At 33.9% G+C, this 13,781-nt stretch overlaps 1 protein-coding gene across 1 annotated transcript; it reads left to right on the forward strand.

Annotated features, from left to right (window-relative positions):
- The first annotated feature begins 10,410 nt into the window (after nt 1-10,410).
- On the forward strand, nt 10,411-11,857 carry LOC108488380 (putative clathrin assembly protein At4g40080). The gene is made up of 2 exons (XM_017792661.2): nt 10,411-11,012; nt 11,106-11,857. Exons 1-2 carry the CDS (start codon nt 10,579-10,581, stop codon nt 11,749-11,751), a joined length of 1,080 nt encoding a protein of 359 aa, XP_017648150.1. The 5' UTR covers nt 10,411-10,578; the 3' UTR covers nt 11,752-11,857.
- The last annotated feature ends 1,924 nt before the right edge of the window (nt 11,858-13,781 follow it).

Genomic DNA, 13,781 nt, shown 5'->3' on the forward strand with positions numbered 1-13,781 from the left:
TATCATACGACATGGTTAATTTCAAAGCTAGATCCAATAAAGTACATGATGGAATCACCTGCACTCTCAGGAAGAATGGCACGGTGGCAGATCTTACTATCAGAGTACGACATTGTCTATGTGAGTCAAAAGTCAATAAAAGGAAGCGCAATACCTGACTTTTTGGCGACCCGAACAATGGATGAATATGAGCCATTGAGATTTGAATTCCCGGATGAAGATTTGATGTGCATTACAGAAAAAGAATGCGAGTCACCAAAAGAGAAGTCATGGAAGATGAGCTTTGATGGTGCATAAAACGCATTAGGGCACGGGGTTGGAGCAGTTTTAGTATCACCAGAAGGGAACCATTACCCACTCACTGCCAGGTTGAACTTCTTCTGTACTAATAACATAGCGAAATATGAGGCATGTATCATGGGACTTCGTGCAGCTATTGAACGAAACGTCAAAACTTTAGAGGTATATAGAGACTCAGCCTTGGTGATTTACCAAATCCATGGAGATTGGGAAGTGAGAGACTCGAAACTAGTTAAATACAGTGACCTAGTGGCAAAATTGATTAAAGAATTCGAAGAAATAACTTTTAATTACTTCCCACGAGAAGAAAACCAGTTAGTTGATGCCCTGGCCACGTTGGCTTCAGTGTTCAAAGCGAGCAGAGAAACTGAAATAATGCCTCTTCAAATGAGCATATATGAAGTCCCTGCCCATTGTTTCAGCATTGAAAAGGAACCAGACGGACGGCCATGGTTCCATGATATCTTAGAATATATCAAGAATCAAAAGTATCCTGAACAAGCAAACGAGAACGACAAAAGAACAATCAGAAGAAAGGCAGCGGGATTTGTTCTTGATGGGGACATCCTGTACAAAAGAGGAAAAGATCAGGTGCTCTTGAGATGCGTAGATGCTGTTGAGGCTAGAAAAACACTTGAAGACGTCCATGAGGGAATTTGCGGGACACATGCCAATGGTTTCACTATGGCCAGGAAGATTATGAGACTCGGATATTACTGGCTGACGATGGAAAGCGACTGTATTAATTTCACATGAAAATGCCACAAATGTCAAATTTATGGTGATAAAATTCATGTAGCCCCTTTGCCTCTTCACGTCATGACTTCTCCGTGGCCTTTTTCTATGTGGGGCATGGATGTTATAGGGCCAATTTCCCCAAAAGCTTCTAATAGACACCGGTTCATTTTTGTGGTTATTGATTATTTCACAAAATGGATAGAAGCTGCTTCGTTTGCCAATGTGACAAAGACTACAGTTTGCAGATTTTTGAAAAAGGAAATCATTTGTCGATATGGTTTGCCTGAGAGAATCATTTCAGATAACGCCTTGAATCTGAACAACAAGATGATGAAAGAAGTGTGTGAGCAATTCCAAATAAAACATCATAACTCCTCACCCTATCGCTCAAAGATGAACGGAGCTGTTGAAGCAGCCAATAAGAATATTAAAAAGATTATTGGAAAAATGACCGAGACATATAAAGACTGGCACGAGAAGCTACCATTTGCTTTGTATGCATATCGTACATCTGTGCGGACATCTACGAGAGCAACTCCTTTCTCTCTGGTCTATGGAATGGAAGCTGTGCTACCCATCGAAGTTGAGATCCCCTCTCTACGAGTCTTAATGGAATCAAAACTAGAAGAAGCAGAATGGGTTCGAGCTCGATATGACCAGTTAAACCTTATTGAAGAAAAACGTCTGCAGGCAGTCTGTCATGGACAGATGTACCAGAAGAGAATGATCGCAGCCCATGACAAGAAGGTACGACCAAGAGAATTCCATGAAGGAGAACTCGTGCTGAGGAAGATTCTCCTAATACAAAAAGATTTTCGAGGAAAATGGGCGCCAAATTGGGAAGGTCCTTACGTCGTAAAGAAGGTATTTTCGGGCATAGCTTTGATCCTCACCGAGATGGATGGGAAAGAGTTATCGAGTCCAGTGAATTCAGATGCTGTAAAGAAATATTATGCTTGAAAAAGGAAACCAAGATGAAAACCCAAAAAGAGCATATAAAAAAAAAGAAAGAAAAAAGGGTGATCAAGGTGAAAACCCGAAAAGGGCGTCTTGATTAAACACAAAAGATTAGGATGAAAACCCGAAAGGGCATTCTAATAAAGTAAACCCGGGCTTAAAGAACAAGGCGTTTTGAACGGTGGGTCAAATAGTGAGACTACCGTATTTGAAGCATTTAAAGCTCAAATCTTTTACGCAAGCCATGCTCAAAAGATTCTTGATTGAGGAATGTGGAAGAGTTCATGCATTGAATATCTAGAGCATTTGTATTCGTTGAATGCAATCCCTTTTCTCTTTATGACACTCTTTTACTATCATTGGTTAACTTTCTTTGTTTGCTACATTTGAAATGAATAAATGTGAGGTATCCTTTTATCCCTACCTGACCATTTTCACGCATCTCATTATGTGATTCATTTACATGATAAATAGTGAAATGACATACTCTAAACGAAAGAAATGTTAAGCATTACCCGGGTAAGAATTTGATAAGTACAAGAGCCTCAACGCAAGGACAAAGCTCAACCAAGGGCAAAAGAGTGATATTTGAGAAACATTGATTACTCATGAAACTTGAGGACGGGTACAGGGCCTAAAGAGAAAGTCAGGAGCCGAAGTAATGAATACAGATCATCACGAAAATTGTGATGAAAAGGGCATACGACAAACATGCCTAAGACACATAGCATAATCATGTAGGCATAAAATCATTTACGAAAAATATGTGCATATCATGATAACATCATGCATGACATATACAGGTACTCAAGTAGAGCAAGAAGATGTGATGATAGCTGAAAAGACACATGAGTTCCACCAAATGACATGTTCTGGTATTCTGATGTTTTATTTCAAAATTCAATTCATATTGCGAGAGGTGAGTTGAGCCTCAGGACACGCTGAGGTATTGTCAATTTTTTGTATGTTCAACTCATATTGCGAGAGGTGAGTTGAGCCTCAGGACGCGCTGAGGTATTTTTAAAAAAATCAACTCATATTGCGAGAGGTGAGTTGAGCTTTAGGACACGCTGAGGTAATTTCAATTTCTGTTGTCAAAAAAATCAACTCGTATTGTGAGAGGCGAGTTGAGCCTTAGGTCACACGCCGAGGTATTTGCAATTTCCGTTTTTCAATTTCTGCCTTTCAAAAAAATTAACTCATATTGCGAGAGGTGAGTGGAGCCTCAGGACATGCTGAGGTAATTTCAATTTCATTGTCAAAAAAATCAACTCATATTAGAGAAATGAGTTGAGCCTCAAGACGCCGAGGTAATTTCAATTTCTTTTCAAAATTCAACTCATATTGCGAGAAATGAGTTGAGCCTCAAGACACGTTGAGGTATTTTCAATTTCTGCTTTCAAAAAATTCAATTCATATTATGCGAGAGGTGAGTTGAGCCTCGGACGCTACCGAGGTATCTTTTAAAAAATCAACTCATATTGCGAGAGGTGAGTTGAGCCTCGTGACACGCCGAGGTAATTTCAATTTCTGTTGTCAAAAAAATCAACTCGTATTGTGAGAGGCGAGTTGAGCCTTAGGTCACACGCCGAGGTATTTTCAATTTCCGTTTTTCAATTTCTGCCTTTCAAAAAAATTAACTCATATTGCGAGAGGTGAGTGGAGCCTCAGGACATGCTGAGGTAATTTCAATTTCTGTTGTCAAAAAAAAAATCAACTCATATTGCGAGAAATGAGTTGAGCCTCAAGACGCTGAGGTAATTTCAATTTCTGTTTTCAAAATTCAACTCATATTGCGAGAAATGAGTTGAGCCTCAAGACACGTTGAGGTATTTTCAATTTCTGTTTTCAAAAAAATTCAATTCATATTGCGAGAGGTGAGTTGAGCCTCGGGACACGCTGAGGTATTGTCAATTTTTTGTATGTTCAACTAATATTGCGAGAGGTGAGTTGAGCCTCAGGACGCGCTGAGGTATCTTTTAAAAAAAATCAACTCATATTGCGAGAGGTGAGTTGAGCCTCAGGACACGCTGAGGTAATTTCAATTTCTGTTGTCAAAAAAATCAACTCGTATTGCGAGAGGCGAGTTGAGCCTTAGGTCACACGCCGAGGTATTTTCAATTTCCGTTTTTCAATTTCTGCCTTTCAAAAAAAATCAACTCATATTACGAGAGGTGAGTGGAACCTCAGGACATGCTGAGGTAATTTCAATTTCTGTTGTAAAAAAAAAATCAACTCATATTGCTAGAAATGAGTTGAGCCTCAAGACGCTGAGGTAATTTCAATTTCTGTTTTCAAAATTCAACTCATATTGCGAGAAATGAGTTGAGCCTCAAGACACGTTGAGGTATTTTCAATTTCTGTTTTCAAAAAAATCAACTTATATTGCGAGAGGTGAATTGAGCCTCCGTTCACATGCTGAGGTATTTTCAATTTCTGTCTTTCAAAAAAAAAAATCAACTCATATTGCGAGAGGTGAGTTGAGCTTCAGATCACACATTGTGGTATTTTTTTCAATTTATATTGCGAAAGGTGAGTTGAGCTTTTTAATTTCTGCGAGAGGTGAGTTGAGCCTCGAGTCACATGTCGAGGTATTTTCAAAATCTGCTTTTCAAGATAAGTTTCAAAAATCAACTCATATTGCGAGAGGATCACATGCCTAGTAGCGAATAAAGATTGAAGCTGATTGAAGACGTCAGATTCTGTCTCCTTAAAGTTGCAGTAGAGTTGATCGAGGGCATCAGATCTTGCCTTTCTGAAGTCGCAGAAGAAAAGACCACAAACCTTATCTCACTGAAGCGATAGAAGAGAAGATTGAAGTTGTAGATCTCACCTTTCTGAAGTTACAGTGAAGTAGATCGAAGCCATAAATTTCATATCCTTGGAGTTACATTGGAATAGATTGAAGCTACAAGGTGTATATCATAAGATGCAGTGGAGTGAACCAAAGCTACAAGATGCGGTGGACTGAAAAGTGACTAACTAAACAAGAAGAGTTCTAAAGCAAGTCAAGACCTAGCAAGACCGGGCAAATTTGGTCTTCCTTGAAAGTCTTTGCTCTATTCTGTTGCACGACAATGAGCAAAGAGGGCAATTGTAGAAGCCCAAATTGCCGGACCGATTTCATCAAAACCCAATCAAACCTCTAAACCCACTAAAACCCTTAACCCATGACCCATTTACATCTACCCAAACCCATTACAAAACCCAAATATTAAACCCAATTCAAAAGCCCATTAAGCCCCCCCAAAAAAAACCTAACCAAAAAAAAAAAAGAAGAAAAAAGAAAAACCTAACCCCCAAAAAAAAAAACTAAGAAACCCTAGCCACCTAGCCACTTTCCCACTTGCCCCATTTTTCCTCCCATTTTTGATATCCATTGTCTACCACCACCACCTACAAAATAGAAAAAGAAATAATAGAAAATCATGTAAAAGATGGCTAATAAAAGCCATTCAAAAATCATGTAAGGGAGGAGGGGGGATTTTACAAAGATTGAAGAAGGAGACAAACACAAAAATCCCTTCAAATTTTGAACACAAAAGAAACATCAATAAAAAGGTTGCATTTTTTTCTTTTTTCCTCTTCTTTCGAATCTTTTTTCTTTCTTTTTTTTGTGTTGTTTTTTTTCTTTATATATACATATATTGTTAAAAAATTTATTTACCTTTTAAGCGCCATCGTGGGCGGTGGTATGGCATGACAAGCGGCCGACGATCGATCGGTGACCGGCCCCCATTGACCGGATTTCCTTTTCCCCCCTCCCTTCTCTCTTCTTTCTCCCTTCCTTTTTTTTTTTCTTTCTCTCTTCAAAATGACTTTTTTTTGTCAAAAATTGGCCTTAAAGTATGTAGCGCTTTGCGATTTAGTCCTTCTTGCTATGTTATGTTTTGAGGGAAGGAATATTTTCTGTTTTGGCCCCCCACTGTTTCCGCGCGTGTTTAATATAGTCCTTTCCTTTTATTTTTATTTCAATTTTGCCCCAAATATTTTGTTTTTAGTTCAATTTAATCATTTTTAGTTATTTTACTATTTAAATTAATTATTTTAGTATTATTATTATATTTTATTTACTTATGTAGTGTGTTAATAATTTTATCATTTCTAATACGTATATATATATTATATGTATTTTATATATATTATGTATATATATTTTTAATGCAATTAGTTATATATTTCTTATACTATTCCATGTATGTATTTTATATCATCTTATGTATATGTTCTTAAATATTATTATATATAAATATATATATATTTTAAAATACCATATTGTGTATATATTATTATTACTAATTATTACTATTGCTAGTATTATTATAATTATTATTACATTAGTGTATATTTTATGTACATATATATATATATATTTGTACATATCATTATTTTATATTATTGTTGTAAATTTTTTTATGTATATATTTTTTATGTATGCGTTTCCTAATAATTTCTTTTATTGTAGATATTATTATTATTATTATTACATACTTTTATTATATGCACATATATATATATGTATTTTATGTACATATTATTATTTTATATTATTATTACCAAATATATCATTTTTCTATTTTATTATTAGTACATGATTTGTTTTATTTTTTTTTTTTTGTAAATATCATTGTTATTGTTATTCTAATATTCTAGTATTCCATGTTAATATTTTTCATTAATGATATCATTTTTTGCGTCATTTATCTATTTTTAATTTCTCACTTTAGGAATATTTTTTCTCAGGTTTTAATTAATTTCAATAAATAAGGTAATGTTTCGCATTTTGGAACATCGAAAAATTGTGCCCTAACTTACGGGGTTTCGGTTCTCTCGTTGGTTTTAAACAGCTAAATATCCTTTTGAGTTTTGAAATACACGGATTTCCAATTTAAATTAAAAGACGACCTTGTGCTCGGGAATTCATGGTATTGTGTCCTAACTTACGGGATGTGATACTCCGACATCTCGAGATAAGGAAATCATTAAACAAATCGATTTAAGCTAATTCAAGAATTTTAAAATCAGATTAATAGAAAAGATCGTATTTCAAGTCCTTCCGATTTTTAATTTTCGACATTAAGACAATAACTAATCAATTCGGTACCAATTTTTTGGGCGTGTCGAGGGTGCTAATCCTTCCTCGCACGTAATCGACTCCCGAACTCATTCTCTCAAGTTTCGTAGACCAAAGGCCCTGTTTTAGTAAACTAAAATTGATTTATTAAAACAAAGGTGATCCGATCACACCTGATAAAAGATTGGTGGCGACTCCCGTTTAAATGTTCACTTTCAAACAAAGTCGATCCCCGTTTTCAAAAGAATGGTTTCGACATATCCGACTAAAATTTAATATAAAATTATAATTAACTCGTAAATATTATTTAATTTAACTCGTAAAATTATGGAAACGAGATCTCGGAATTGTAATTTTCAACTCCCACTGGCTTTGGTATCATTATACGTGTACCTTAATTTACTATTAATTAAGAAAAAAATACTAGACTAACTTAATATGGTTTTATACTAATCTCATACATATTAAATATTAATATCTACTAATTCATTTTACAAAAATGATATTTCAGAACTGAATTTTTTTTAACACCACTGAAAATTGGGTCATTACAGAGATTGTCAATAACGTTTGTATTTTCATATATTTCTCCTTCTTCCTACTAAAGATGTTGAGAATAATATCTTGATTTTATTGATTAAAGGTAAGGTATATATATACATACAATATGAGATTGAGTTGTTTGACCAAATCTTAATTAATAGCGAATCAAATATTCTACATTTAGCTAATTACCTAATTTATGGGATTTGTTATCAATTCAAAATATTTATCGCACCTAACCGGATAATTACATAAATACACAATTAAATAATAAATTAATTCCTCTAATATGCCCCTTCAAGATGGAGCTCGGGAAGAGAGTCTAATTCTTGATCTTCAAAAGTTGAAAGTAAGTGCACGGAAGAGGCTTGGTCATGACATCGACTAGTTGATCTTCTGAGGACACATGAGTGACACGTAAAGCTCCACTTTGTACTTGATCTTGAATAAAATGATAATCAATGCAAACATGCTTCATTCGTGAATGGAAGACAGGATTGGAACAAAGATGAGCTGCACCAACATTGTCACAATAGATTACCGGAGCAGCAAGAACACAAATGCCAAGCTCAATTAGAAGAGAACAAATCCAACGTAACTCAGCAGTTGTAGAGGCAATAACACGATATTCAACTTCAGTGGAGGAGCGTGCAACCGTGCGTTGTTTCTTAGATGACCAGAATATCGGATTGCCACCAAGGTAAACAATATAAGCATTGGTGGAGGTGTAGCCATCCTTATTACTGGCCCAGTCAGCGTCGAAGAAGGAATGAAAAGATAAAGATGTGTGACAGTGTAAGGCAATATCATGATCAACTGTACCAAAAAGATAGCCAAGCAAGCGCTTGAAAGCATTCTAATGATCAGCGGTAGATTGATGCATGAATTAAGACAACTTATTAACATTATATGTAATATAAAGGCGAGTGAGACACAAGTATTGAAGACTTCCAACAACTGTTCTGTATTCAGAAGGATCTGCCAAAGTAGTGCCAGAAAAGGCTGTAAGTGTCGGCTTGGTGGCAAGTGGAGTGTGACAGGTTTGGCCTTTGTCATATTTGTACGAGCGAGAAGACAGTGATATATTTTCGCTGAGAGAGATGTAAACCAGTGGAAGTAGTGGTAACTTCAACACCAAGAAAGTAAGTTAAATAACCAAGATCCTTCATGAAAAATCTTTTGCCAAGAAGAGTAATAAACTGTTGAACTACAGTGGCATTGCAGCCAGCAATAATTATGTCATCAGCATATACAATGAGATAAATTAGATTACCATTAGTGTTGAAGGCAAAGAGTACCCACATGAGAGTCTGTAAACCCAGAGGTTACAAGAAATTGTCTTAGCTCATGGTACCAGGCCCGTGGTGCTTGTTTGAGACCATATATAGTCTTGCGTAACTTGCAGACATGTGTAGGATTATCACGGTCTAGAAAACTTGGTGGTTGTGCCATGACGACATCTTCAGAGAGATGACCTTGTCGAAAGGCATTGTTGATATCAAGTTGATGGAGAGACCATCCTCGACTAACAACAAGATTGAGAACTAAGCGAACAGTGGTAGTTTTGACAACTAGAGTGAATGTGTCATGATAATCAACACTAGGACGTTGATGGAACCCCATAGCAACTAGTCGCACTTTGTACCTATCAATTGAGCCATTAGGTAAACGTTTAATTCTGAAAATTCATTTACACCCTAGAAGATTTTACGTTGAATCAGGGGGAACAAGTTCCCATGTCCCATTACGCACACACAATTTCCCCATTTAATTATATATTGTGTTTTGGGATTTTTTTTTAAGTTACAAGTGCAATCATATTTATAAAGTACAAATAATACATATTAGTCGATTGAGTCTTAGCTCGATTGGCATCGACATTGTTGTCAGTGCAAGAGGACGTTGGGTTGAGTGCGCTGAAGCGCATTATTTTCCTATTTAAGAGTTGGGAAGGGGCTATAGGTAATTCTAGACATTATATCAAAAGAGTAGATATAATAAAAACATATAATGAGATTAATTTTCAAAAAATACATATTGAAATAATTATCACTAGAATTAACTATTAAAAAACATGATCACTAACAACAAGAATATATCTAAACAAGGTCCACACAAAGAATTTAAAATTAACCGAGAATCTACGTGATTTATATAAAATAAAATTAAAAATTTTAATATTTCAACCTTACCATAAAATTAATACTTTATTTTAAAGAAATTTAACAAGTTACTAAAAATAAAATTTGAACTAGAAATTAATAGCAAATTAATGACGTTAATCATAAACTAACACTTTAATGTATAGATAAATAACAACGCATACAGAATATAGACTTATATATTTTAATAAAGTCTAAACTTGAATAAATTATTCAATAGATTCTTCAAAAACGTCAGTTTTAATTAAACATTAATCTATAATATAGGTTTTGGCCCAACATGTTTGCAAAAGTCAGAAAGTTCTACTTCTTTTATAAATAAATTAAAACAAAAGTTTAAAAACATTCTATGTATTATATTAAAAAAGAAGAAGTAATTATTCGAGACCTAATCTTGACAACCTTTTTTACTTAAGACCTAAATTTTGTTTTTAGGTCTAGTCCTAAATTTAATAATTATTTTATTTGAATATAAATTTTAGAGGTTTTAAAGAATTAATTTAAATAAAATAACTTAGATGTGGATAGTAGAAAAATTACTACCGTAGACCTAATTTGAATAAAAAATGCCACACTCCAATGTAAAACAATGATCAGAATTCAACTTGGACAACCTCCCATATAAGAAAAGTTGGACAAGTAAAGCAAATAATTTAACACTAAAAATATCCCCTTACGGGCTTTTCCTTTTTAAATATCCGACTGCCACCAAAAATGAAAAAGTAATAAATTTCATAGTAAGAAATTTACGTTGACGTTTTCTATTTCCTCTTTTGGGTTTCTTTCTTGCTCCTCTGTTCTTCAATGGGGCGCGTAAAAGTTTTCAGAGATTTGATCGGAATCATCAAGGACAAAGCTTCTCAAAGCAAAGCTGCTTTGATTTCCAATCCCAGAACCTTATCTCTCCACCTGGCCTTACTCAGAGCCACCACCCATGACCCCTTCTCCCCACCCGACCCCACACACTTGGCCACTCTTCTTTCCTTCGGTCACTGCTCACGTGCCACCGCCTCCACCGCCGTCGACGCCATCATGGACCGCCTTCAAACCACCCGCGATGCCTCCGTTGCCATCAAATGTCTCATCACTGTTCATCACATCATTAAACGTGGGAGCTTTATTCTTCAAGATCAGCTTTCTGTTTACCCTTCCACCGGTGGCCGTAACTACCTTAAACTATCGAATTTCAGAGACGATACGACGCCGTTAACATGGGAACTTTCTTCTTGGGTTAGATGGTATGTTTCTACTTTTTTTTTTTTTTGGTTTTATTGTGTAAAAATATGTAATTTTAATATCAAAATTATAACAATTTTAAACGAAATTTGCAGGTATGCTTTATACCTTGAAAACCTGTTGTCAACTTCAAGGATTTTGGGGTTCTTTCTATGTTCAACTTCAAGCAGTGTAGATAAAGATAGAGAAGAAGACAGAGTATCGTCCCTTATAAACACCGAATTGCTTAAAGAAATAAACTCTTTGGGGAATTTGATCGAACAGATTGCCAAAAAGCCAGATTCTTCGAATTCTAATGGCAACGTATTGGTAGATGCGGTCCTGGGGTTGGTGGGAGAGGACTACTTATCATCAATCAACGAGATTTCAATTCGGGTCAGTGAGTTCAAGGAGAGACTCGATTGTTTGGGCTTTGTTGACTCGGTTGAGTTGGTGTGTGCTTTGAGAAGACTGGAGGAATGTAAGGAGAGACTGTCAACACTTTCCCAGAGGAAGAAAGTGATGATTGAGTCGGTTTGGGGTTCAATAAATGAGGTAAAGGATCAAATTGGGAACAGTAAAGCGTATAAAGAAGATGAAGGGAGATTGTTGATGATGGGAAGGAGGAACAAGGTGAGTGAGTCGGCTCGGTTTGGGGAGCGAGTTGTGATGAAGCATAGCGGTAATTCAGTGAAGTTCTCTTCAGGAAGGTTTCTGAGTTTCAATGACTTGACTTTTCCAGCTTATGCGTCGATGGAGTGATGTGGGTGATTGGGGTTGTAAATTATAGCTTGTAAAAAACTATTTAAGGTTTGAATTAATGTAATAATTTTGATTTTGAATGCCCTATTTGCAATTGCAATGCTAATGTATAAGTCTTCAAGCTTTATGTCCATTTTATTTACCCTTTCTTGTTTTCACTTCTTTATAATAATACTAAATAGACATATTTTTTCAATAAAATTAAATTTACCTAAATTTATTAACATTAATCTCATTTTATCCCATTCTTTGAAAAGAAAACCAATATAAAAGATGGATATATTTTCTTGTTCAATGAAAATTAGATTTACTTAATTTTTTGGATTAATTTGACTTTTATCCCGTTATCAATATAAAAGATACATATATTTCCTTGTTCAATGAAATTAGATTCGTGTGTTCATATAGATATTCTTATAGCATAATATCAAATTTAGTTCTCAACTTTATATTTTTATTATTTTGACCTTCAAATTTTTTTAGAGTTAAATTTAGTCATTAATATTTTACAAAAAAAAGTCACACCACTTTTTTAACATAATTTCTTCATAAAACATTGTTTTTTAATGGCGTTGATGTGGCAATCAACATATACTTCATACTGATATGACACTATTCATCTTATATGTCATGTTAACAAATAAAAAAATAAAAAAAATTCATATAAATTCAAAAAAATTAGCATAATGTACGTGTAAATCGTCAAGTGAGCTGTCATGTTTAAAAATTTAACGTTTTTGGTTAGAAAAAAGTATTTCAACTCAATGGGTTGAGTTGAATTATAATAAAGAAATAAAACAAATAATTATAAAATTAATTAGTGAAAGTGGAAGTGAAAGTGAATGATAAGGGTACATAATAATATTTTCCCTCATGTAAAGCATAAGATAGTAAATTGTTGTTAATGAAAATGTAGGAAATTGTAATGAATAAGTGATGTTCCTTTCTTGCAGTTAATTATGCCCAAAATTGAAGGCATAAAAAGGAAGCACATGATGAGTTAGGTTTATTTCCATTATCATTTATCATGACCAAGTCATTCAATTAACACTGTAAATTGTCGACGACCCACCCTCTTATCCTTATCAAACCTACTCTCCCTTTTTTTTTTTCCCAATAATATCTACTTTTGATTATAATCTTTTATTCATTTTAAATTTAAAAATATATTTTAAAAATAAGATTAAATCAAAATTAATAAAATTTAAGATTAATTAAATACAATATACCTTAATATTACATCTAACATTTATAGTAGATATTGCTAAAAGAAAAAAAACACGTATAGTAGGTAGATAATAAGCTATTTATCACCTAACGTAATATTTTTAATCTTTTCCATTTTCTTTTTAAACATTATCCTTCTTTAAAATTTAAAAAATACGTACTTAACTGCATAAATTTTGATGAAGAATTAATTAATTAATTAATTTATAAAAAAGAGATAACTTGACCTTAATTAATTAATTATTCTATTTACTTTTTATTATTTTTAAATCCACATGTGATGGAGAATCCAAGATAATTAACTTTGAACATAAAATTTTAAAGTTAATAAAGTTTTAACCTTCATTGATAAAAAGCTTACTTTAAAAAAAGTAAATATAAATGATAAATTACATTGTTTGTGATTTCTTTTATGTTCATACATTTTAAATATTTAATTAACTTTTTGTTGGAATTTAAGCGTATTTTGAAAGAATCCCACATTACTTTTGAACAAATAGACTTAAGAGGCACTTGAGATGATGTTTTTTGAAAAATCAAAATTTCTCAACAAACTACCAGCCTTTCCTTGCTTCACTCAAGTAGTGGTCACTTCCTATTTTCTCTCCCATAGATGTACAATGATACTTATAAGCCAAGCTTTCGAGATATAACCAAAATTATTGTCATTGATTCTCTGCTATAGTTGAGCATTGTGTTCCCTGTTCCTTTCTGAAAAATTGCTTTAAACTAATTATTCTTAAATAAAATGTTCACACGCCTTAAGTTGTAATTCCTATTCCCTTTCATTCTGATAACAACCT

The sequence above is a fragment of the Gossypium arboreum genome, chromosome 10 (assembly GCF_025698485.1).
Source record: "Gossypium arboreum isolate Shixiya-1 chromosome 10, ASM2569848v2, whole genome shotgun sequence".
NCBI lineage: Eukaryota > Viridiplantae > Streptophyta > Magnoliopsida > Malvales > Malvaceae > Gossypium > Gossypium arboreum.

Bases quoted from the DNA above. Each gene is read 5' to 3' on its own strand.
- LOC108488380 (XM_017792661.2), top strand. From the start codon at position 10,579: ATGGGGCGCGTAAAAGTTTTCAGAGATTTGATCGGAATCATCAAGGAC. The intron at 11,013-11,105 runs GTATGTTTCTAC...CGAAATTTGCAG, and splicing joins CTTTCTTCTTGGGTTAGATG to GTATGCTTTATACCTTGAAA.